The following is a 23,451-nucleotide window of genomic DNA, read 5'->3' on the forward strand; positions in this document are numbered from 1 at the left end:
TTTAAGCACCTGTTTAACAACCACAGGTGTACAATAAAACTCATGTTTGTCTTATTCCGCTTACAGTAAAGGGAGGAAATAAAATGACAATGTTCTTGAACCATGGGTGCTCAGGTGGAGAATTATAGCCATCATTACCACCTCTAAATGAACTGCCTAATCTGAGTAACATTTGCTCTGTGTTTGCTCCACGTTCAACCAGACACATGATATATAGGTATGACTAAACCACAGAAACAAACAGAACTACTCAAACAGAACTCACTGTCTTAGGGATCAGATTTCAGAAAAGAGGACAAGAGAGGACATTCATCAGCTGACTTCAAAGCAAAAGAAGTGAGTAACTAGAGCATTGATAGAAATGTAGTGGAGTAAAAGTAATAAGTTTCCATAAAAAATAATACTCAAGTAAAGTATAGACACTCAAAACATGTACTTAAGTACCGTACTCAAGTACATTTACTTTGTTAATGTCCACCACTGGTCACAGGTAACATTTTGGTGTATCCATCAGCTTCAATAAGGACTCAATACTAAATAATCAAATGCAGTTACACAATGGATTCTGCTGTAACACCATATGAGTTTGCAATAGGACACGTTTCAGAACTATATACAGTCTATGTTCAGAACTATATACAGTCTATGTTCAGAACACGTTTCAGAACTATATACAGTCTATGTTCAGAACATGTTTCAGAACTATATACAGTCTATGTTCAGAACTATATACAGTCTATGTTCAGAACTATATATAGTCTATGTTCAGAACACATTCAGAACTGTATACAGTCTATGTTCAGAACACATTCAGAACTGTATACAGTCTATGTTCAGAACACGTTCAGAACTATATGCAGTCTATGTTCAGAACTATATATAGCCTATGTTCAGAACACATTCAGAACTGTATACAGTCTATGTTCAGGACACGTTCAGAACTATATGCAGTCTATGTTCAGAACTATATACAGTCTATGTTCAGAACTATATACAGTCTATGTTCAGAACACGTTCAGAACTATATACAGTCTATGTTCAGAACACATTCAGAACTATATACAGTCTATGTTCAGAACACGTTTCAGAACTATATACAGTCTATGTTCAGAACATGTTCAGAACTATATACAGTCTATGTTCAGAATACGTTTCAGAACTATATACAGTCTATGTTCAGAACATGTTTCAGAACTATATACAGTCTATGTCCAGAACGATATACAGTCTATGTTCAGAACTATATACAGTTTATGTTCAGAACTATATACAGTCTATGTTCAGAACTATATACAGTCTATGTTCAGAACATGTTTCAGAACTATATACAGTCTATGTCCAGAACGATATACAGTCTATGTTCAGAACTATATACAGTCTATGTTCAGAACTATATACAGTCTATGTTCAGAACTATATACAGTCTATGTTCAGAACATGTTTCAGAACTATATACAGTCTATGTCCAGAACGATATACAGTCTATGTTCAGAACTATATGCAGTCTATGTTCAGAACTATATACAGTCTATGTTCAGAACTATATACAGTCTATGTTCAGAACTATATACAGTCTATGTTCAGAACACGTTCAGAACTATATACAGTCTATGTTCAGAATACGTTTCAGAACTATATACAGTCTATGTTCAGAACATGTTTCAGAACTATATACAGTCTATGTCCAGAACGATATACAGTCTATGTTCAGAACTATATACAGTCTATGTTCAGAACTATATACAGTCTATGTTCAGAACTATATACAGTCTATGTTCAGAACATGTTTCAGAACTATATACAGTCTATGTCCAGAACGATATACAGTCTATGTTCAGAACTATATACAGTCTATGTTCAGAACTATATACAGTCTATGTTCAGAACTATATACAGTCTATGTTCAGAACATGTTTCAGAACTATATACAGTCTATGTCCAGAACGATATACAGTCTATGTTCAGAACTATATGCAGTCTATGTTCAGAACTATATATAGCCTATGTTCAGAACACATTCAGAACTGTATACAGTCTATGTTCAGGACACGTTCAGAACTATATGCAGTCTATGTTCAGAACTATATACAGTCTATGTTCAGAACTATATACAGTCTATGTTCAGAACACGTTCAGAACTATATACAGTCTATGTTCAGAACACATTCAGAACTATATACAGTCTATGTTCAGAACACGTTTCAGAACTATATACAGTCTATGTTCAGAACATGTTCAGAACTATATACAGTCTATGTTCAGAATACGTTTCAGAACTATATACAGTCTATGTTCAGAACATGTTTCAGAACTATATACAGTCTATGTCCAGAACGATATACAGTCTATGTTCAGAACTATATACAGTTTATGTTCAGAACTATATACAGTCTATGTTCAGAACTATATACAGTCTATGTTCAGAACATGTTTCAGAACTATATACAGTCTATGTCCAGAACGATATACAGTCTATGTTCAGAACTATATACAGTCTATGTTCAGAACTATATACAGTCTATGTTCAGAACTATATACAGTCTATGTTCAGAACTATATACAGTCTATGTTCAGAACTATATACAGTCTATGTTCAGAACATGTTTCAGAACTATATACAGTCTATGTCCAGAACGATATACAGTCTATGTTCAGAACTATATGCAGTCTATGTTCAGAACTATATACAGTCTATGTTCAGAACTATATACAGTCTATGTTCAGAACTATATACAGTCTATGTTCAGAACACGTTCAGAACTATATACAGTCTATGTCCAGAACGATATACAGTCTATGTTCAGAACTATATACAGTCTATGTTCAGAACTATATACAGTCTATGTTCAGAACTATATACAGTCTATGTTCAGAATACGTTTCAGAACTATATACAGTCTATGTTCAGAACATGTTTCAGAACTATATACAGTCTATGTCCAGAACGATATACAGTCTATGTTCAGAACTATATACAGTCTATGTTCAGAACTATATACAGTCTATGTTCAGAACTATATACAGTCTATGTTCAGAACATGTTTCAGAACTATATACAGTCTATGTCCAGAACGATATACAGTCTATGTTCAGAACTATATACAGTCTATGTTCAGAACTATATACAGTCTATGTTCAGAACTATATACAGTCTATGTTCAGAACATGTTTCAGAACTATATACAGTCTATGTCCAGAACGATATACAGTCTATGTTCAGAACTATATACAGTCTATGTTCAGAACTATATACAGTCTATGTTCAGAACTATATACAGTCTATGTCCAGAACGATATACAGTCTATGTTCAGAACTATATACAGTCTATGTTCAGAACTATATACAGTCTATGTTCAGAACTATATACAGTCTATGTTCAGAACTATATACAGTCTATGTTCAGAACACGTTCAGAACTATATACAGTCTATGTTCAGAACTATATACAGTCTATGTTCAGAACTATATACAGTCTATGTTCAGAACACGTTCAGAACTATATACAGTCTATGTTCAGAACTATATACAGTCTATGTTCAGAACACGTTCAGAACTATATACAGTCTATGTTCAGAACACGTTCAGAACTATATACAGTCTATGTAATAAAAAGGTCTATATTCAGGACACGTTACGCTTTTATTTTGAAATGTCTTACCGGAAGTGATAAAAAACGGGCGGAAGCTAGCAGCTCGACAAGTTGGATGTAGTTGTTGCAACGTCCTGAAACGGTTTTATGTTGATGTTTTAGTCAGTATTGTAATTCCATGATATTACTGAGCTTGTCTCAGCATACTGACATGTCAGATCGCTCGGTCGGTAGGCTAACGCAGTAACGTTTCCGTCAGCTATGTCGACAAGAGACAAAGGTTCACTGAACACAAGTTGGATGTTGTCGAATAACGGACTAGCCTGTTAGCTAACGCGAATTACCCCAACAGGAGCCAAGTATTGTGGAATGGCATCATAGTTGATATTTTTATAAATACCCTGTGGATTTTATGTTTGGGCGTTTTTGCTTAGTCGCTGTTTTAGTACATTTTAACCGTGAGCAACAATTTGATGTAAGAAGGTGAGCTGAGAGAGAAAAGCGTAATGTCGTGAGAGAAGCTGGCTCTCCTTTCCAGGAAATGTTTTCTGTGTAATGAAGTAGCTGTAGGATAAAACAGCTGCCATGGTGCCTGCAGTGCCGCTGGTAAGTAAACCACACCTCAACTAGGGGAGTGACAAATGACAGTTATCACTTTGTCGAGTACAGCTGTCCCACAGGCGAAGACGACGAGGACACTTCACTTTACAACCTCTCTTTTTAAACTTCCCTGCATGCTGTCTCTCCACCTCTTATTTAGTCCCTGTCGAGTTGAACGACCCACGTTGAGACCTGGTGCAGCATGAAGACCCTCGGACCCCGATTCTCCTTCTGCGCTGGCTTCGTGGTGGGAACCTTGACGCTCTACGTGTTCCTGCGGCAGGTGTGGTTTGAGAGGAGTTGGTCAACACTGCAGGCCACCAGCCTGGAAAATAATGCCCCGCAAGGGATCGAGGAAGAGAGCACGATATGGAAGAAAGAAAGGTCTGCTCTTTTCAACCTGATGCATCCTCATCATTCAGGTATCTATACATAATATTTTCCCTTCCCTGGCCTGCTGAAGTTAGTAAAGAGAAAACGTTTAGTTTGAAATAGTTCCACAGTCTGCTTCATACTAATATTTGGACTAATTGCATTAGATTTCCTTAGTGTCTTCAGAGCAGGTCCTTGATTAGGGTACAGTTTTTGTCCTCACCTGTTGTTTTGTTGTTCAGCTGTAGTATTTGGGAAATAGTAAATCCAATTTTAATACGTAGTACTGACTTTCATGTGCTCATAGTTGGCTATGTCCATTGAGCCGATTCCTTTGATGCCATGCAGTTGAGGAATATTATTTCAGTATTAAGGGTAGGGGACTTGTCAAAAGGTTAAATCCACTGTGAGTTCTTCCCTGGAGAAAGGTTCCTGTGGAGGCATCAAAGTCCACGTTTCCACCACTTAACTTTGGACACACAAACACTCAAATGTTCCCATGACGGGGAAACAGGTGGAGATTCAGCATATTCTAATAAGAATACAGAACAAATTTGCGAGTAAAAGTATTAAATCTGTTTCCTCAGTAGAGGTTTACTTTCAGAGATATTTGTTCAGTAAAGGAATGAAAAACCTGCTTTACGTGTGCCACATGTTGGTACAACACTTTCTTGAGTGACAAGTTTTCTAAAAACCGCAATGAGGAGTTTTTTTAAGTGGTGTCGAAACAGACTGAAGTCATTATTGCTGTGTATTCATGATTCGAGGGTTAAAGGACTCATGTCTCAGCAGGATGCAGAAAAACTGGTCCGTGCATTTATCTTTAGCAGACTAGACTACTGTAACGGGGTCTTTACAGGACTCCCTAAAAAGTCCATCAGACGTCTGCAGCTCATACAGAATGCTGCTGCTCGAGTCCTAACAAGGACCAAAAAAGTAGACCACATTACTCCAGTTCTTAGATCTCTACACTGGCTTCCTGTCTGTCAGAGAATAGACTTTAAAATCCTGCTGATGGTTTATAAAGCACTGAATGGTTTAGGCCCAAAATACATTGCTGATCTGCTACTACTTTATGAACCACCTCGACCTCTGAGGTCATCAGGTACTGGTCTGCTTTCAGTCCCTAGAGTCAGAACGAAACATGGTGAAGCAGCGTTCAGTCATTATGCACCACATATCTGGAACACACTCCCTGAAAGCTGTAGGTCTGCTCCAACTCTCACCTCTTTTAAATCAAAGACTAAGACTTTTTTATTTGCCACTGCCTTCCTATCTTAGATTATTTTAACCCACTTTAAATTAAAATTTTAATGTAATTTTTAATATATTTCTAATTTTCCTTTTCTTTTCTGTTCTATCATATTTGTCATTTTAATTGTGTTATTTTATGCCTGTCTGAATGTTTCCAATGCTTTTAATGTTTTAATGTAGAGCACATTGAGTTGCCCTCGTGTATGAAATGCGCTATACAAATAAAGCTGCCTTGCCTTGCCTTGCCTTAATATATTAAATGAAACCATCAACAAGTGACTATTTGTATGCAGTTATTTTGATATGAGTGTCTGAAACCATGGCGAGTGGTAGTCATTCAACCAAGTGGTTAATTGTATACTTCTGATACAACTTTCTTTTAATGGGTGATAAGTTTGATTGTTTGACTGTAAAAAGAAAACAGGATGGGATATTTTGTTTACAAGCACTGATCACACATGTAAAGAACAAAATCATTAAAGACAGCTTTGTCCATAGGGGGCGCCAAAGCCGCCACAAACTGAAAGTTCCTCACAAGAGTTTTAAAATCATGTAAAGGCACTGTACATGCTCTTTAGCACTAGACATGATCTAAACTTGAACACGGGTATAGATAGTCTCTTGAAATTTGCCTTAAGTGTATTTTTGATGATTTCTCACAGAATTTGGTTCATATTTGTTGCTGAGCCTCTGACTGTTAAGTTAACTTAATGAAACATATTGATTACCATTAATTAGCAGTGCCACTACTTCTCTGTGTTTTGATGGTTTGAATTTTGTAAGACATTTACGTTTGTATCTCTATACCAGGCGAGGACAGCCGGATGGCAGATGAGCTCTATAAAAAGGTGCGTGTTCTTTGCTGGGTGATGACTGGACCAAACAACCTGGAGAAGAAGACTCGCCATGTGAAGTCTACTTGGAGTCGCCACTGTAACATGGTGATTTTCATGAGCTCAGTGGATGACCCCAACTTCCCCACGGTGGGCTTGGGGACAAAGGAGGGTAGGGACCAGTTGTACTGGAAAACAATCAAGGCCTTCCATTATGCCTATGAGCATCACCTCCACGAGGCAGACTGGTTCCTCAAGGCAGACGACGACACCTATGTAATTGTAGACAACCTGCGTTTGGTTCTTGCTAACCACACACCAGAGGAGCCAATCTACTTTGGACGAAAATTTAAACCCTTCACAAAGCAGGGCTACATGAGCGGTGGGGCAGGCTATGTGTTGAGCAAAGAGGCTCTGCGTAGATTTGTAGAAGGATTTAAAAACAAAGTGTGCTCCCACACTAGCTCTGTAGAGGACCTTGCAATGGGACAGTGCATGGAGAAAGTTGGGGTGTTGGCAGGGGACTCCAGAGACAGTGGGCACAGGGAGACATTTCACCCATTTGTCCCAGAGCAGCACCTCACTACCAAGTTCCCCAAGAGCTTCTGGTATTGGAGCTACTGCTACTACCCTATCTCAGAGGCAAGTTCAGAAAATATTATGTTCTTTTGAAAGTGTTATAAAGTTGTATTTTTTAATATTCAAACAGACTGTGTTTGTAGATTTTTTATTTTTTTTTATTCCATTTTATTATTTTTTCCTTGAATCTAGCCGAGCTGAAGTCACATGGAAAGCATCAAAAAGTTAGATTATAAGGAGACACTGCTAAAGTCAACTTAAAAATATTTCCAGACATGTGACCATGTTAATTATTCTCACCTCCCATCGTTAATGACGTTTGCTTTGTGTAAAAGAAAATGTGACACTGTGTCTCTAATGTAACATCACTTTATTCTCTGTTTCTCCTCAGGGTCCAAACTGCTGCTCAGATCTGTCGGTGTCTTTCCACTATGTGGATGCCTCACTGATGTATTTATTGGAGTACTACACCTATCACCTGCGTGCCTTTGGTTACAGCTACCGTTACCAGCCCCCTGCTCCGCTAGGCTACAGTATTGAGAAGTCAGATCTCTGGAACAATAAGCCAGGATCTGGGGAGAAAGGTGTGGATGGTAAGAATCCGTCCAGGACTGACAAGAAACATGATGCAGATCCCCCTCAAGTAGCTGGTAAAGACTCTCCTGATGCTTTAGCAGGCCAAAAACAGTAGGACTGTTTGGGTGTGTGAAGACTAGTATCATTAGGGATTGTGTTTTTGAGTGTTTGCTTATTCATTTAGATGGTCTCAGCTCTTCTAGAACGGAAAGAAAAAGTTTCCCTTGATTTTAAACGTCCCTACACACAGTACAAGCATGCTGACAGAAGATTCCCCATCTGAGAATGAAGAGTTAATTTCTCTCAGAACTTTAATCCTCGATTTTTAGGTGTTTTTCCCCCCTTCTTTTAAGACAGGGTTTATCCTTTTAAAAAGCAGGAACAGCTCTCTGTAAGCTGAATCCATTCAAAAACTAGCTTTAGTCATTTTTTAAATCTGTACCAACCTGAGTACCAATGTTTTATTCTTTCTTTTTAATTGCAAATTCACCAAAACCTGATGGACCACTCTATAGAGGGCTGTAGTTCTTGTCTTGCTGGAACTGTTGGACTTGATTTGCTGTGCCTCGAAGGCATATTTACCTTGAGGTGAGAGAAAACTGTTGGAATAATGCCAAGAATACATTAGACCAATTAGAAACAAAGTGCCTAACCCTGTGCATCAAGTTAACATTACGTCTCTATGAGTCGTGGATAATTGTTCTGTGCACATTGCGATTAATCTGCAGGAGCGTCTCAGTTTGCTTACTTATGGCAGGATTCAGAGTTTCAACACATTTTCACGACAGAACATTAAAGTCTCACTTTATGTTTAAATTCTGGTGTTTGATATTCTGATTAATCACAAAACATTTTCAACTCTAAAATCAATGTTCTGAAAGTAAGGAGATCAGTTTCCTGTGAAAGTGCTATAGAGCATTCAGCTTTATGGACAGCTGATTCATTCTGACTACAATTTTAGCCATGATCTTGCAGCTTTAAACCAGTTTAGGGGAATTAGAAAACAACATAAATCTGGATACATTTTGGAAATGTTAGTCTTTAAAACCAACTGAATATAATCCACCCAATTAGGCGTGATACCAGATGTGATCATCGTTTTGGTGCCGTCTTGCTGTTAATGCTGAGTCTTGGAATTTATCTATAGTTTTTCTCAATAGGTTACCTTTAGTTGACGGTTTACATTCATATCTGTTCTGCAGTATTTTCATCATTTAAACTGGTATCTGCCTCTACTGGTGAGTAGCGCTTTTTGTAATGGTGATTGCTGGGTGATACAGTACTCATACGATACAGTTTAGGGGCTTACAATATAGGATAAGTATGCAAGGCAATATATTCATTTTCTCTTTTTTTTTAATCTAATTTAAAAATATCCACATATTATAAAGAGCACACGAACTTAGATTGAAGTATGTCATTATATTTTCCTTTTTAATCCAATCAGAGAAGTGTGATCTGCATTTGTATTACAGTCCATCCAACATTAAATCATTACTTTTTGTACGGTCCGAGCAAAGGGAGTAAAATTACATCATATCACATCATATAATACTGTGATACTGAAGCATTGACATATTTTTTAACACCCCATGGTTTGGCACATCTTTGTAATGAAACACAATCTCCTGGCACTCGATCGTCCACTTTTACTGGCAGTACAGCTACCGGCACATAAACCACAATCTTCACAGCTCCCTGCATCAGATGACTCATTAGCTTGTGCCTTCTGAATTGAGATTGTACGAGCTATTAGCTGCACACATGACTTTGCACTGTGACTTCACCGTGAGGAGGGAGTTGCTGTCATACAAACTATAATGAATCCTTCCGATGTGTTGAATGGAAGAAGAAAACCGTTTATCTACATTTTATTTACTGTGATGTTTGATTTTAAAGCTCTCTATGTGGGACAGAACTTTTTAAGATATTATTTAAGGTACATATTATGTCTCAACCAAACAGAGAATCAATATTGTGGGAGATTCAGTAATTGCCAAATACAAAAAAGAAAAATGGCTGCAGGCATCAAACAGGATTCAGTTATTATTTTAAAGATGTATGAAACAGTTGCATGCATTTCCTTTGTATTAATTGTGTTTCTTTTTAACCACTTGAACCTTTTATTGTCCCCAAAGGTTAAAAAAAATGTGGTGGAACTAATGCCTAAAAATGCCTTTTTTAAGTGTTTACACAATTTTCCCTCTGTACACAAAGAACTCAGCTTGTTCATTTATTTTCTGTTAAAGTGGAGTTTAAAGTCCAGTTTAAACCAAATCATCATGTTTTTATGTAATGTTTCTTTAAAATGAACACGTTAGTCTTTAAACATGTTAAGCAGGAGAGGACTGCAGATTCCTGCGAGCATCAAAGTCCTCCCTGAAAAGTCTTTTCAAGTCAGTCTTACATCACAGCAGGTCCTCGACAATCTACTGCCTACATTCAAATGTATTAAAGGGAAATGTGTACAGCTCTGTGTTTATGTTTGACATGTTTTTTTGTTGGTATCTATGTCTGGATTGAGTCAAGACCTTTGAGAGTGTAAATGAGAGTGTGTTAGTATGTGAGCACAGGTTATCAGTGTGTGGGATTGTTTTCACTGATTGGTACCTTAATCACTATAAATAAATGCATATTTTATTGTACATTTGTGTTGTTTTACATTTGTTCACATATCACATTTTCATGTCGGACCATTTCCCAATGACTGTACAAAAGCATCCATGCACAATAATATGGCTGAGATTCTAAAACTCTAACACACATGATACACTCCTCTGTAGCTGTGAGGATGTTTAGACACTGAGAGATGGAGGTTGTGCAGGCCTGATGGCTCCTCTACAAAATGCGTTGAGGTCTGAGTAGAGAGAAGGGCACAAAATGTCATAAAGGTTGAAGCAACAAAGATTAGTACAAACAGAGGATGTGAGTTAGTGTTTCCCACCTCTGCCTTCCACTGTCAGTAAAACGTCTTTGTGTCTGTTGATATTCTTCAGGACCTGGCAAAGTGAATCCTGTTCCACATAAAGAAAACCAGCAAATACTCAGTGCTTTGTATTTACAATGACAATAGGGGAGTGCCTAACCTTTTTCAAATAATAACTTTAACCATCATATCCTGGAGTATGATAAATGGATGTGAGCGTACAGCAGCAGGAGGAGTTACTTGCTAGCTTGTGAGTTAAATCACTCTCATTTGTTCTCGTTCCCTTTCATCTAGTAAGATCAAAGCACAACAAAAATGAATCAGTCATAGCAAGCATGAGATCAATGTGGTTGTGGTCACAGAGTCAGGGTGCAAAAATTTAAATGCTCTTCATAGGCACAATATTGATTCCTTACTCCATCTACAACTGTTCATACTTGTATCTTTTGGGAATTATTGCTATGGACTTTAGAGATTCTGAATTTGAATTGAAATGTGATTTAATAAGAATGGAGATTCAAATAGTTCAAATGTATTTGATGCACTGAAAAAAATGCCCCTCCAAAAACAAAAAAAACCCAACTTATTTCAAGGTAATTTGGACTTGAAATAAGAACAAAATTTGCCAATAGAACAAGTGAAAATTTGCTTGGTCAGATTACTTAAAATAAGAAGTAATATTTAGAAAACTGTGATCTTAAAATTAGCAGGGAAAACTTATTTTAAGCAATATTTTACCAGTATTTTAAAGCTCAGTGTCTCAGAATAAGCCAGGAATGTTAACAATTAGTATTTTTTCACTCAAAAAAATATTCTGCACTAATAAATTTCATGTCAACTTTTTCATCTAAGATATATTCACCTTAATTTGAGTTGTATTATAGCGGCACTTCTCTAGGTTTAAGACTATCTTGTACTTGAAATAAGATGACAAAGTTTAATTTGAGCATTTTGAGATATAATGTCTTCTCATAGTTAGCTGGATATACTAATATTCATTCATGTTGTTTTTTTTAGGATAAGCCAGTTATGCTCTAAAGTAGGTGTTTCACTGTGTGCATGTAGTTTGAGGATGTATATTTTTATCTGATTTAGAAGAAACAGTGCCTGAAAACTGTAACCCACCCTTAAAAACAACAACTTTTTCTTTCTTTCTTTCATCAATGGAGCTGTTTTCTGATAGATTCTCCAATAAAATGCATTTACTTAAATCAAGTAAAGGGTTTGTCTTATATCAAGATTATCCGTCTTCTACAAATAAGATCTCAGCTTGAAAAATGTATGAAATGTAAAATAAACCTTGTTTCTTCTAAACTACAACTCAAAACAAGATCATTTCAAGATTGTTTGACTTAACAAGGTATTTAAGATGTCTTAAAACAAGTCCTTCTATCTTGCTCAAATGTTACTTGTTAAGTAAATGTTTCTTAAATGAAGTGAGATAAGACATTTTGACTAAAAATGAGACAATTACACTTGGTAAGATTTTGAGTTTTTGCAGTGTGTAGTAGAGACTTGTGGATTTTACAGTGTTTTTCTCACAGTCTCAGTTGCTGGCAGCGGCCAGTGTGGAAGAAATACCAAGCTATATTCAAGAATTAAGATTCAACCATTTCAATAAAGTCTCATGAATTTTAACCTTTGTTAAGCAAAACACTTTTACCAAGACCAAAATTCCTTGTACTTGCACTTCCAAGATGAAATAACATAAACTGCAGTGAAGGTATAAATGAGGTATAAAAGAGGGGCAGCACCACAGTAATGCTAACATGTCTATTTATGTGTATTTCCTAGTATTCCTTTAAAGCTCCTCTAAGGAGGTTCGACTGGTTATGAGACGGACCAAAATGAACAGTAATACCTCTTTATGACCTCCAGAAGCAGACAAGATCATCAATGACAAGATTCACATTTTCTATATTGTAATTTATAATGCCTGCAACCACTGTGAGAGGAAGTAGGTGTCAAACTAGATAGATAGATAGATCTTTATTTGTCCTTAATAAGGAGATTTGTTGCCACCGTCTGTACAGGAATACATGTATGAACACAATAAACAATAAACATCCGCCCAGCCTCACAGCAATGGTGCACCTCATCCCACATATATACACACCGGACACATATGAACACACTGAACACATGTAAAACACACCGAACACATATGAACACACTGGACACATATAAGCACACCGGACACATTACAGTGGCATTCTATTTAGCATTGCTATGGCCAATGGGACGAAGCTTCTGCCAAACCGGGCTCGCCTACAGTAAGGGGATCTGTATCTGCGACCGGAGTGGAGTAGTGTGAAGACTGAGTAGAGGGGGTGTTGGGGGTCCAGTGTTATAGTGCGTGCTCTGCGTATGATGGCTAAACTAGACAACTTACAGCACTCTGAAGTCAAGTACATGTTTTGATTACCTGTGAGGGTTTTTTTTTATCAGCATAATTTGTTCTTTTCATTATCATTTAATGTGAAAACATAGCCTAAAGGGAAACATGTCATTAGGTTTAAAATGCTGTAAGATTTCATTCCCTGTAATGGTTCAAAATGATATGCCCAAACAGTATTGCCGAGCAAGTAGCTACACTGTACATTGTAAATAATGAAAACCAAAATCAACATTTTATGACTTTCTGAATGTATCCCTGTCACTGTGGCTGAAGTCACTCACCTTTTTTCTGGCCCAACAAGTCAGTGAGGATGTGGTTGATGTGTCCTGTATGAGACAAACAACACTCATTACATGTTGTAAAACTGTAGGGGAGGTCATTTTAAAGGTGACATATCATGCAAAATTGACTTTTTAATGGTTCTTTACCTGAAATATGTGTCCCTGGCATGTCTACAAACCCCCCGAGAATGAAAAAAATCCATTCTGCCCCTGTTTTGATTTCTACACCTTTCTGTAAATGTGTGTGAAACGAGCCGTTTCAGACTTCCGTGTTTTTGTTACGTAACAACAATATCCGGTCTGTCACGGAGTCAGAGCTCGGAGCTTGTTCAGCCCATAGACTGTATAAAATAATACTGAATCCCTCCCCCGTTTTTCATTACCTGCACAAATGTGTGCTAACAAGGAGCTTAGGGGGGAGGCATGCTAGTTGTAGGCTGTCTTAATAAACACAAAGGTCGGTTTTACTCCCCACGTCTGCAGATTTGAAGATCTAGTGGATTATTTTTATTTGTCATGGATAAGTGCTAGCGCTAATTAGCATAGCCACATAGCTATATGTTCATAGCTGTAGCTGTAGCTGTGTACCAAGACACACGTCGACATACTGACAAATAAAACAACAAGAAACACAGAATCTGTGACCAATCCTTCGGAAAAGGTCCTGCTGCCTTTCTGGCAGAGGTCGGTTTTACTCCCCACGTCTGCAGATTTGAAGATCTAATGGATGATTTTTATTTATCATGGATAAGTGCTAGCGCTAGTTAGCATAGCCACATAGCTACATGTTCGTAGCTGTGTACCAAGACACACGTCTACATACTGGTAAATAAAACAACAAGAAACACTAAATCTATGACCAATCCTTCAGAAAGGTCCTGCTACAGGCGCCTCTCCGTCAGGATCAGATTCAGAGGGTTGAAGTAACGCAATCTCTGACCAGCCGTGTATATTCAGCCAACATGTAAACATTAGATCAACGTGCTGGAGAGCCGAGGCACATCCATTTCCGGAGGGGGCGTGGTCAGAGGGAAAACAGAGTGTTCTGATGAGGAATGAAGAAGAGGACTTTTCAGGCATGCCAAAATCTGATTTCAAAGTGTTTTTTTGAGCATAAACTTTAAAGACATGTTTTGGGGACCTCTTAGACCAATATATATTGATGAAAAAAGCGTGATATGTCCCCTTTAAAGACAGGGGTAACATCTGAGAAGGCCTCACTATGGTTCACTTCATATGGTGTGCCTGACCTTTATTATTATACTGGAATATTATGTTACATTATATTGGGATGGGAATAACGTCTATAAAATGATTTTTTTTATTTGCTTTATTTTCAGAGGAAAAATGTTATGACTTCATCATTTTGTTATAGAAGTGTGAAATTAACATAAACTATTGACTGACAACCAAATGTTGTTTTTTTAGTAAGAACACAGTGACCTTTGACCCACAACTCCTAAACAGCTATCCCGAAGGGAGAAGTTCCCTCGGCTGGTGGTGAAGCTTTCAGCAGTGTGTCTGCCCCCTGGTGGCTGGCTGCAGTGTTGGTCAAAAAATCTGTCGCAGTCAAAGTCAAGACTCACAGCCGCCGTAAAGGGAAACTTCAAAGGACACACAGCGTCTTGTGACGCTACGCTGTAGGGTGGAGCTCGTTACAGTGGCTTTGCAGGCTCTGGCTGCACAATGGCGGCGCCCAGAAGAGGGATTTTTTGGCTTCAGAACCGTACAACAGGAAGAGGCGGAGCAACGCTGTCCATTTTTATTTACAGTCTATGGTTATCCCTTTATTACAATGGGACATTTGCACCACATTAAAAATGACTTTCTCGTGATATTTCAAATTAAAAGAATCAGATGGATATATGGATCAAATGAGCTGAAAAATGATATATGAAAAATATCAGTTTGTCTTTTGATTTGGATTCTTACCTTTTCTCTGCGTCAGAGTGTTTTTATGACCTGAAAAAGAAGTTTGGGGTGAGATAGAAATAATAAATGTCAGTGAAAGTGATGTAGGATTGGTATGTTTCTGTATCAAATAACTCACTGTTTGGTTGAGCTTCGCTTCTCCTCCCCATAAGACTCACAAAGCTGTCATAGTCAAGGTCATCAAACCTCTTCAGCTCTGCATCTTCACTCACACAGCACTCTGCCTTCCCCTAAAACACAAATGATTACTAGTTGGTCCCTCCATTTCACCTTTCTACAACAAAGTTATTTTGAAAACCTGGTAGCTGTACTTGTAGACTTACCTTTGTTGTTGATTTGTAGGTTTCCGCCTTACACCAAGATGTCACAGGGAGTAAGACGAGGAAGACTAAAGCAAGCAGTGAAGCTAGAGTGCTGCAGCTCGGACTTCTAGCCATTACTCTGGAACATTGATAAGATTTAAAGCTTTAAAGTTATGAGACAGACTGAAATGAATACTGATAACTTTATATGATCTGCAAAAGCAATCAAGACTACCAGAGAGAAGATTATTTCTTTATTGTGTTTTTCTAAATGCATGGAACCACTGCAGCCGGGTAGGTGTCAGAAAGAATACTGCCGAAACAACCTTTATTGACATTGTCCACTGCAAAGATTGAAACTGTGTAACACAGTTGAAAATGAAAAAAAAAACTAGTTTCTCATCTCTGACCTACTGTTCTTGAAGTTTCACATGGAAAGTCCTTTTTCTAAGCATCAGTTAAAGTTTCCAACTTTAACTTAGCAACTAAACACAGAGAAGTGTTGACTTTAAGACATAATTGTAATACTTATTTGCAGAAATTGTGATAACTGTAAATTTAATGTCACATTCTGAGTTTGGAGATTTTTGCTGTTACGCTTCTTTTTTGTCTCTTTCAGCTAAAACTTCTTTGAGATTTTTTCTGTTTTTTGTTGAACCTGGTCACCTCAGTGGATAAGTACTAATTCCTCTCTTAGTTGACGTTTTCCTTTACATGGGTAAATACCACGCGGCAACCTCCGGTCTCAAACTATGAAGCCCATGCGGAAGTGTTATAAACTGCAATTCATCGAGGATCCGCTTGAGGCTGGCTGCAGAAACACCGGAAACCACATAGACGCCAATTCTAAAAAGACGATCTTTGCAGCATTAATAAACATGTTTACAGCCTGGTTCAAAAAACGGCTTGGCTCCACATAGCTAATTCCTCTATCAGCACACACTGTACGGGGGGGGGGGAATTTTTTTCTAACGAGACGGTTCAGAAGATATTAAGATTAGGAGTTTTTGCCCAAATAAGGACATGACTGACTTGACTCTCGGACGGGAACACATAGCTGTTGGCTAAGAGGCTCAAACTCGCCCCTTTACGTCACACTCTGCCTGGTTGAGTGCCGTATTCCAATATGGCTGCCATCGATTGGCTTCAAAACAGCGCTCAGGAACAGATGGGTGACATCACGGATACTACGTCCATATTTTATACAGTCTATGGTAAATACATTACATAAAGCTATGATCATCAGAATCGTTACAATAAAAGGGTTGAAATATATCCCTTTACATGATAAAGAAAACAGAAGCAAGTGAAAGTTTTTTTTTTTAAATTCAATTATCCACTCCAAAAAAAACTTTTCATGATATTAATTTTTTTTCATATATATTTTGTTTTCTGATCACAACAAATTTGTTTTTGTTTTTTTTTGTGGATATGATCTTAAAAAACGCTTCATCACACCCAGGTGCTGTAAATCCCTTGCAATGACTTGATGGCTGCAGAGACAGGCATTAGTAATAATTGGAAATAATCATTATTCTTCCTGATGATCTCATTTGCTATTGTAGATCATAAAGAGGTCACAGTTATTTGTAAACAACTACCTCAGCAACAGATAGTTTCTTTCACAACAGTATAATTATCTAAGTGTTAGGCGTTGTTTCAACAATAGACCTCAAAGTTATGTGAATAAAACTACACCCATCCATTAACCTCTGTGTTAAAATAGATCTGAAAATTCACACACATATACACAGCCTCTACTTCTCACAATGTCCTTAAAAGCCTGTTCTTGAACTCAATCTGTATTTTTTAATTGCATGCACCTATCTTGACAGTGACATACTCAATATTATAACAGCTATTACAAATATAGCTGCTTAACTTATGAATACAGAGCTTTACCTCCAGCACTTCATGATAATACCTTTTTTAAGAGAGAATTTTAAAAGAGGAAAAAAAGGCACACAGCATGCTATATCATTTGTTATGGTCTCCTGGAGGGAGAAATGAAAGATGAATATGAATGAAAAATTGCAGGAAATGTAGAAAATTGAAGTATTTTTAAGTAAGATAATCTTAACAGAAACTCCAATCATACTCTGCCTGATAAATTAGACTGTTTTATCACCAATATATATTAATAAATAATTTAGGAGCAATAAGTCTTACCCGTTTATGGTTCCAATAGTATAAACCAGTGATCTGTCTGTTCAGCAGTTTTTCTGATATCATAGGAGCAAATGCGTCTTTCCACTGAGCCGCCACTGTACCTCAGTTATTATAGTCCAAGAGCCCATTTCTAATCCAATTAGAGCTCCACTTGCCACCCAAACCTCAATCCCACCCCTACACACACAAACACACACACACACACACACACAAATGTAGGTAGCATCATACAGTCCAATCTAGTTACTGAAAGAGACAATACTAGATTTTTGGATGTCATACGCATAAACTAACTTCCTGTTATCTATCATTTAATGATTGATTGGAGACATTTTCTGGAATATTTTGTAGTTTGATGAAATACCATGAAAATATCCTAACATTTTGTGTTAAAGATTAAAAATGAGGAAAAAAATGTCTGTCTCATACAGCTTGGCAGCCACTTATAGTAATTGCATGTAGTGTTTAAACATTGAAGATTATGATTTAGCATGATATTGTTCTTTGGTAAATACAATGTATTTTTTGACTTATTAAGACTGCAAACATAAAAAACTACAGTATGTTTTTTGATTTTAGAAGAAATGTAATGTGTCTTTTTGAGGTGATGGAGCTTTGAAACAGCATACAGCCTGTTTGCAGATATTTCAGTTCTCTTGGTACCGTCATGCGCTGGTGTGTGAGAGCAGTAGAGAGCCAAATAACTCCCACGCTCTCCGAATCAATGAGCCCTCAAATGACAAACGGAAGACCTTCGACTGACCTTTTCCTCCTACTGACTAAAATGTAGACGTTTCACTTCACCCACCTGGATTTTATAAGGTCAAATGAACAACTAAAATCTCTGGGTTTCACAAAACATCTCACCTACAGTACAAACCCACTCAGCACCCATAACGGCTCTACACTATTCTTTCTATTTCATTACTACAATTTCTCTGTAAACTGCATCAGAATGCACCAAATGAGCATTTCTATTAATGTTTAGTTTTGGTGCTCACAGAGGATCTCACACATGTTTTTGTTTTGAGGAATAAATGGATGCTTAATATCCATTTTCATAGAAAGCAGGTATCGGCTGAAAAACTCTACTTTATTACTCAAGAGGCTTGGTAAAAATAGGATTTAGATCCTGTAGTCTGAGTGAAGAGTAATTCTTTATGATGGTTCACTTCAGCCGCTCATCCTGTTTAACAGAATGTGTTACGTTAGTTTCAATATTTGCACTCTGTTTTATGCATTGCAACAGCTCTGCATTTATTTAAAGAACTGCTGCACTTGCACTGTAGTTTTTCTGTATTTAAGGCCTTCTAATTGTACATCACACTCGGGAAACCGGTTCTGGGTTGTCAACATGAACAAACTCTGCCTTCCAGCACTTTTAAAGAGCCCAAATGTTCATACTATGTCCATTTGGGCTCTTTTAATGTTTAACCAGTAAAACAGTCAGTGTCTAAAAATAACAATTCTGTTGAACTGGGGGGTATCTAGCATCACCACTGACAGGAATGTCCCCTGACAAGAAAAACTGCAGGTGTGTTGATAGAGATTACCTCTTGTTTTAGGTAGCAGAGACACATGAATGCAAATGACTCAAAAACCTCATGCACATGTATATGATCATAATTCAATACAAGAACTCATTGGGGTGTGTGTATGTGTGCACATGTTAACCTGTCTTTGCACCAGCTAATTGAATCAGTCACACTTAATTAACACCCCAGAAGTTGTTTAGTTTATTTGCTTTTAGCGCCTCTTCAGAATTTACATAATACACAAGGTTCAGGTTTAAACTTCAGGAAAAAAGGTGCATAAATGCATGACATAATACCATTACAGCTATATGCAAGACGTGTGCTCTTGGGATGAATTAGATTATTTATCTTTGGTTCATTGAAGAGTTAGTGCTTTGGATCTGCTTTCTAGTATTCAATAAAAAATAAAAACTTATGCTGATTACTCTCTGTTAAATGTGTCAGAAAAACCTCAATATTCACTCCAAATTCTGAAGCAGACTAAGCTTCTCTTTCTTGGTCAACCTGGTTTATGTCTCCCTAAACTTATTGTCAAAGAGAAACTTGTTTAACTCTTTGAAAAGCATTTGGAGTCAGCTAGTTGTGTTTACAGTGAGTCTAAAACAGATACCTATCGCTCCAACTTCAGCACTGAAGTATCCAAAACAGTGGCAAAACAAGCATCTTTTGCTTTTAGATCTATTTCAATAGAGGATACCTGGATTGCTCCTAAACTAAAGGGATTAGAAAAGTGATTAATTAAATAATCCCCAGGTTTAACTGATATTTCAGAACTGTCTTTTCTCCCTGTCATCTCAACCATTTCTTAGAAGATACCTTCTGCTGAGGACAAAAAACTAACAGTCAGGTTTCCTAGTAGAGATAGAGATATAGATATACTTTATTTGTCCCCCGTTGGTGGAAATTCTTTTGTTACACATCACTGTTCCAACACATGTGATGTTTTTCTATACACTGGAAAAAAGCAATATTGTGCTTTTTTTTGTTGATCAGTGGAAAGAATTGGACTTTGTAAAACCGTCCTATTTACTTTGTATTTTCATAAACAATACCAGGAGAGACCAGTGAATGGCCAAAGTGTTTCTTTATGCAGACGACACAGTTGTATACTCTGTTACCCCTCTCCTGAGCCAAGCCTTTATTGAATCTTGGGCTGCTATTAAACATTTTACGACCAACGTAAGGCCTCAAGTTCATTCCCAAAAGCGCAGATAAGCCAAAATGTATGTTGTAGGGCAGGCATGTCCAAAGTACGGCCCGGGGGCCAGTCACGGCCCAAGGTCCATTTATTTATGGCCCCAAGCTCCCATCTTAAATTGTGTTATTTATAGCACAGAAATTAATCACCTTCTGAATCATCTAAACATTTGCAGTTTCTTTCAAGCGCACACACAACGCTAAAGTCAATCCAGAAATGTCTCAAAAGCTTCATATGGACTACCTGTCCTAAGCCAAAGAACTGGGAATTCTGCAAGACGACAATAAAGATGAAACACAAGAACTCTTAAAGTTCACAGGTTTTCAAATTAATGTTTTTATCATGATGTGAAAATGTTCTTGATGAACACTAAAAGTTCAGAAGACACAAAAGAGGATACAAGACAAGATCAAAATTATGAAATTGTGCAGAGAAGGCAACATGTGGTGTGTAAAAAATTTTCAGAACGTAGGAAAATAATTATTTTGTTCTAAAAATGTCTAAGTCTAAAAAACAACATGGAAAAGAAGTGAGATGAAATCCAGATCGTGATCCGGCCATAGAAAAATAAGGAGACACTATTTTTCCCACAAAAAAATGAGACAATATTTTTCCCACAAAATAATGAGACAATATGAAAAATGAATGAAAAACATTTTCCTCCAGAAGAAGATAAAGTTTGCTCATGTTTACGTGGCTTGTGGGGAACTGAGGGCTACCTAGTTACTGATTTATTGAGAACAAAAAAGTAAAATGATTGTTATTAAATAGACATTTCATATATAACTTTTATAATTACTAAGTCTCAGGAGGAGCCACTGGCCCTGAGGTATTCTGACAATGTCAAATGTGGCCCTCTTTGAAAAAAGTTTGGACACCACTGTTGTAGGGGATATCTACAATCTTTTATAGCATGTGTGGGACTCATTATTGTGGGAAAAATATGATCGTGTTCTTTTTTAATTAAAACATGCTTTTATTTGATAAATAAAGGCACTGACTCAGAGTGCATTTACAAATTTTGATTTTAGAAGCTTTTGCCGCTGTGCAATCAAATTCACTACAAACACCAGCAGGTTCAATACTCATTTCAAAGCTTGCTATGCAACTTATGTCAGCCTGGCAGCAAACTGGAAAAGATGGAGTCTAATTTTTAGAAATATAAGCGTATGTTTGTGTGTGTGTGTGTGTGTGTGTGTGTGTGTGTGTGTGTGTGTGTGTGTGTGTGTGTGTGTGTGTGTGTGAGCGTGCGCACGTGCGTGTGTGTGTGGAGGGGTGGGATTGGGGTTTCGGAGGTGGGTGCATCTCCCTCAGGTGGAGCTCTTGGGAGGTAGGTGGAGCTCGATGGAAAGATGTATTTGCTCCTATGATACTAGAAAAACTGCTGAACAGATCGCGCTTCTGTGTGCATGGGTGGTATTTATAGTGTTTGTTGATATATAGCCTATACGCCTTTTGTATGTACAACAGACTCAAACATGATAATTGGCGTGGGAGTATCAGTGTGATTATGAGTCATGATGGTGACACATGAAATGAGCTTATACTCTGAAGACTCAGGCCCTGATGTTTGATCAGATCTCAGCTGTAAAGCTGGAGAGTCAGCTTGCATCAGCAGGTTTTGATGATTTTTGATTGGACTTGATGGATAGTGTCAGTTCTACTAATTTCCCTGCAGAAAAAACTGTGCAAGCAGGGATCCAATTAATAGATTTACCATATGAATCTCGCACCGCAGGGTGATTGATTATAAGTCAAATGGAGTACTTCTTTATATAAAAACTGCCTGTGTGAAGCAGGTGAGAATATAGTGTGGCACTTTTGTTTCAACTTTAAGTCATTCATGAACTTTGTTTCTTCAGACTAGTTCAGCCGCTGGTCAAACCTCTTTTCCTTAGCTTTCTCTATCTCACAGGGGCAGCAGAGATCCAGTATCTACACTTCATTAAAATCCAAAGAGAAAGAGAAGACAATGACAGACTTACCCCTCCATCAAAATTACTGAATGTTTTTTATTTCAGTCATGCCATAAAGTCAGTATCTATCTTTTGCTCACTGAAGTACTTGAAGCTGAGATAGTTGATTTTTGGGGTCCAGCAAAGATATGTTTTTGAACACATCACTGACTCAGTTTAAAGGTGTATCTTTGAACTCTACTTGCCTTGTCTCTACTTATTGGTTCCCCAAAAAGAAAAAAATAATGGAATGGTTGAACCAAGTATTTGGGATTATGTGTGTGTGAATCTTGTTTTTTTGGAGGGGGAAACCAATAAGTTCAAATTATATGAGAGTCTAGTGTCATTGGAGCTTTTCTGGGTATAATAAAAAGCTCCAATGACAAAGGAGTTAAAAAGAGTCAAGTAGATTAACCTTAAAAATATTTTTAGATATTTGGCAAATGCTTGTCTAAATCATTATACTTACAGAATACAGGCCAGTTTATGGTCCCCAAAGTCTCCAATAGTAGTGCAGGAGGTAGGGCCATCAATTATCAGGGCCCTCTCCTTTTGACTTACCAACACTTTGGCTCCTAGATACCTTAAGTATGCTGCAAACTGTTTATATACATATATATATATATGTATATATATATACATATATATATATACTGCAGACATGAACTGTTAACATGTATCTTTGCTGTGTTCGTTACAGTAAAATGTGTTTTGAGGTTGACCCTTGAACTGGGGGGCACATGTGCTGTGTGTTGTTTTAGAGCGGGGAGACAGCCGCGGTGTAACGGTGTGTATTTTACCTGAGCGGTAATAAATGTTTCTGAAGAAGAAATAAACGTTGTGTTTATTGAAGTTAACATGAACAACATTTATTGATACTGTTGGAATAAAATAAGTCTCATTGCTTCTGTTTGTGTCTGTTCTTTGGGTCTCAACCTGTAATGGTTATAG

General features: G+C 37.4%; 2 protein-coding genes across 2 annotated transcripts; one reads left to right on the forward strand and one right to left on the reverse strand.

The window, feature by feature from the left end:
* The first annotated feature begins 3,666 nt into the window (after nt 1–3,666).
* On the forward strand, nt 3,667–10,449 carry c1galt1b (core 1 synthase, glycoprotein-N-acetylgalactosamine 3-beta-galactosyltransferase, 1b). The gene is made up of 4 exons (XM_034682850.1): nt 3,667–4,196; nt 4,351–4,612; nt 6,627–7,291; nt 7,620–10,449. The coding sequence occupies exons 2-4, from the start codon at nt 4,393–4,395 to the stop codon at nt 7,917–7,919; spliced, it is 1,185 nt and encodes a 394-aa protein (XP_034538741.1). The 5' UTR covers nt 3,667–4,196; nt 4,351–4,392; the 3' UTR covers nt 7,920–10,449.
* On the reverse strand, nt 10,246–23,034 carry tac3b (tachykinin precursor 3b). The gene is made up of 7 exons (XM_034682861.1): nt 22,970–23,034; nt 15,665–15,782; nt 15,460–15,571; nt 15,342–15,371; nt 13,410–13,454; nt 10,749–10,818; nt 10,246–10,661 (listed from the first exon to the last, which is right to left on the reverse strand). The coding sequence occupies exons 2-7, from the start codon at nt 15,776–15,778 to the stop codon at nt 10,643–10,645; spliced, it is 390 nt and encodes a 129-aa protein (XP_034538752.1). The 5' UTR covers nt 15,779–15,782; nt 22,970–23,034; the 3' UTR covers nt 10,246–10,642.
* Nucleotides 23,035–23,451: the final 417 nt, after the last annotated feature.

This window comes from Notolabrus celidotus, chromosome 1, assembly GCF_009762535.1.
Source record: "Notolabrus celidotus isolate fNotCel1 chromosome 1, fNotCel1.pri, whole genome shotgun sequence".
Lineage (NCBI taxonomy): Eukaryota > Metazoa > Chordata > Actinopteri > Labriformes > Labridae > Notolabrus > Notolabrus celidotus.

Excerpts from the sequence above, each read along its gene's own strand:
- c1galt1b (XM_034682850.1), top strand. The coding sequence starts at position 4,393 with ATGAAGACCCTCGGACCCCGATTCTCCTTCTGCGCTGGCTTCGTGGTG. Across the intron at positions 4,613-6,626 it reads GATGCATCCTCATCATTCAG|GCGAGGACAGCCGGATGGCA; the intron begins GTATCTATACAT and ends TCTCTATACCAG. Across the intron at positions 7,292-7,619 it reads GCTACTACCCTATCTCAGAG|GGTCCAAACTGCTGCTCAGA; the intron begins GCAAGTTCAGAA and ends GTTTCTCCTCAG.
- tac3b (XM_034682861.1), bottom strand. The coding sequence starts at position 15,778 with ATGGCTAGAAGTCCGAGCTGCAGCACTCTAGCTTCACTGCTTGCTTTA. Across the intron at positions 15,372-15,459 it reads AAGCGAAGCTCAACCAAACA|GTCATAAAAACACTCTGACG; the intron begins GTGAGTTATTTG and ends CTTCTTTTTCAG. Across the intron at positions 13,455-15,341 it reads CACTCTGACGCAGAGAAAAG|GACACATCAACCACATCCTC; the intron begins GTAAGAATCCAA and ends TGTCTCATACAG.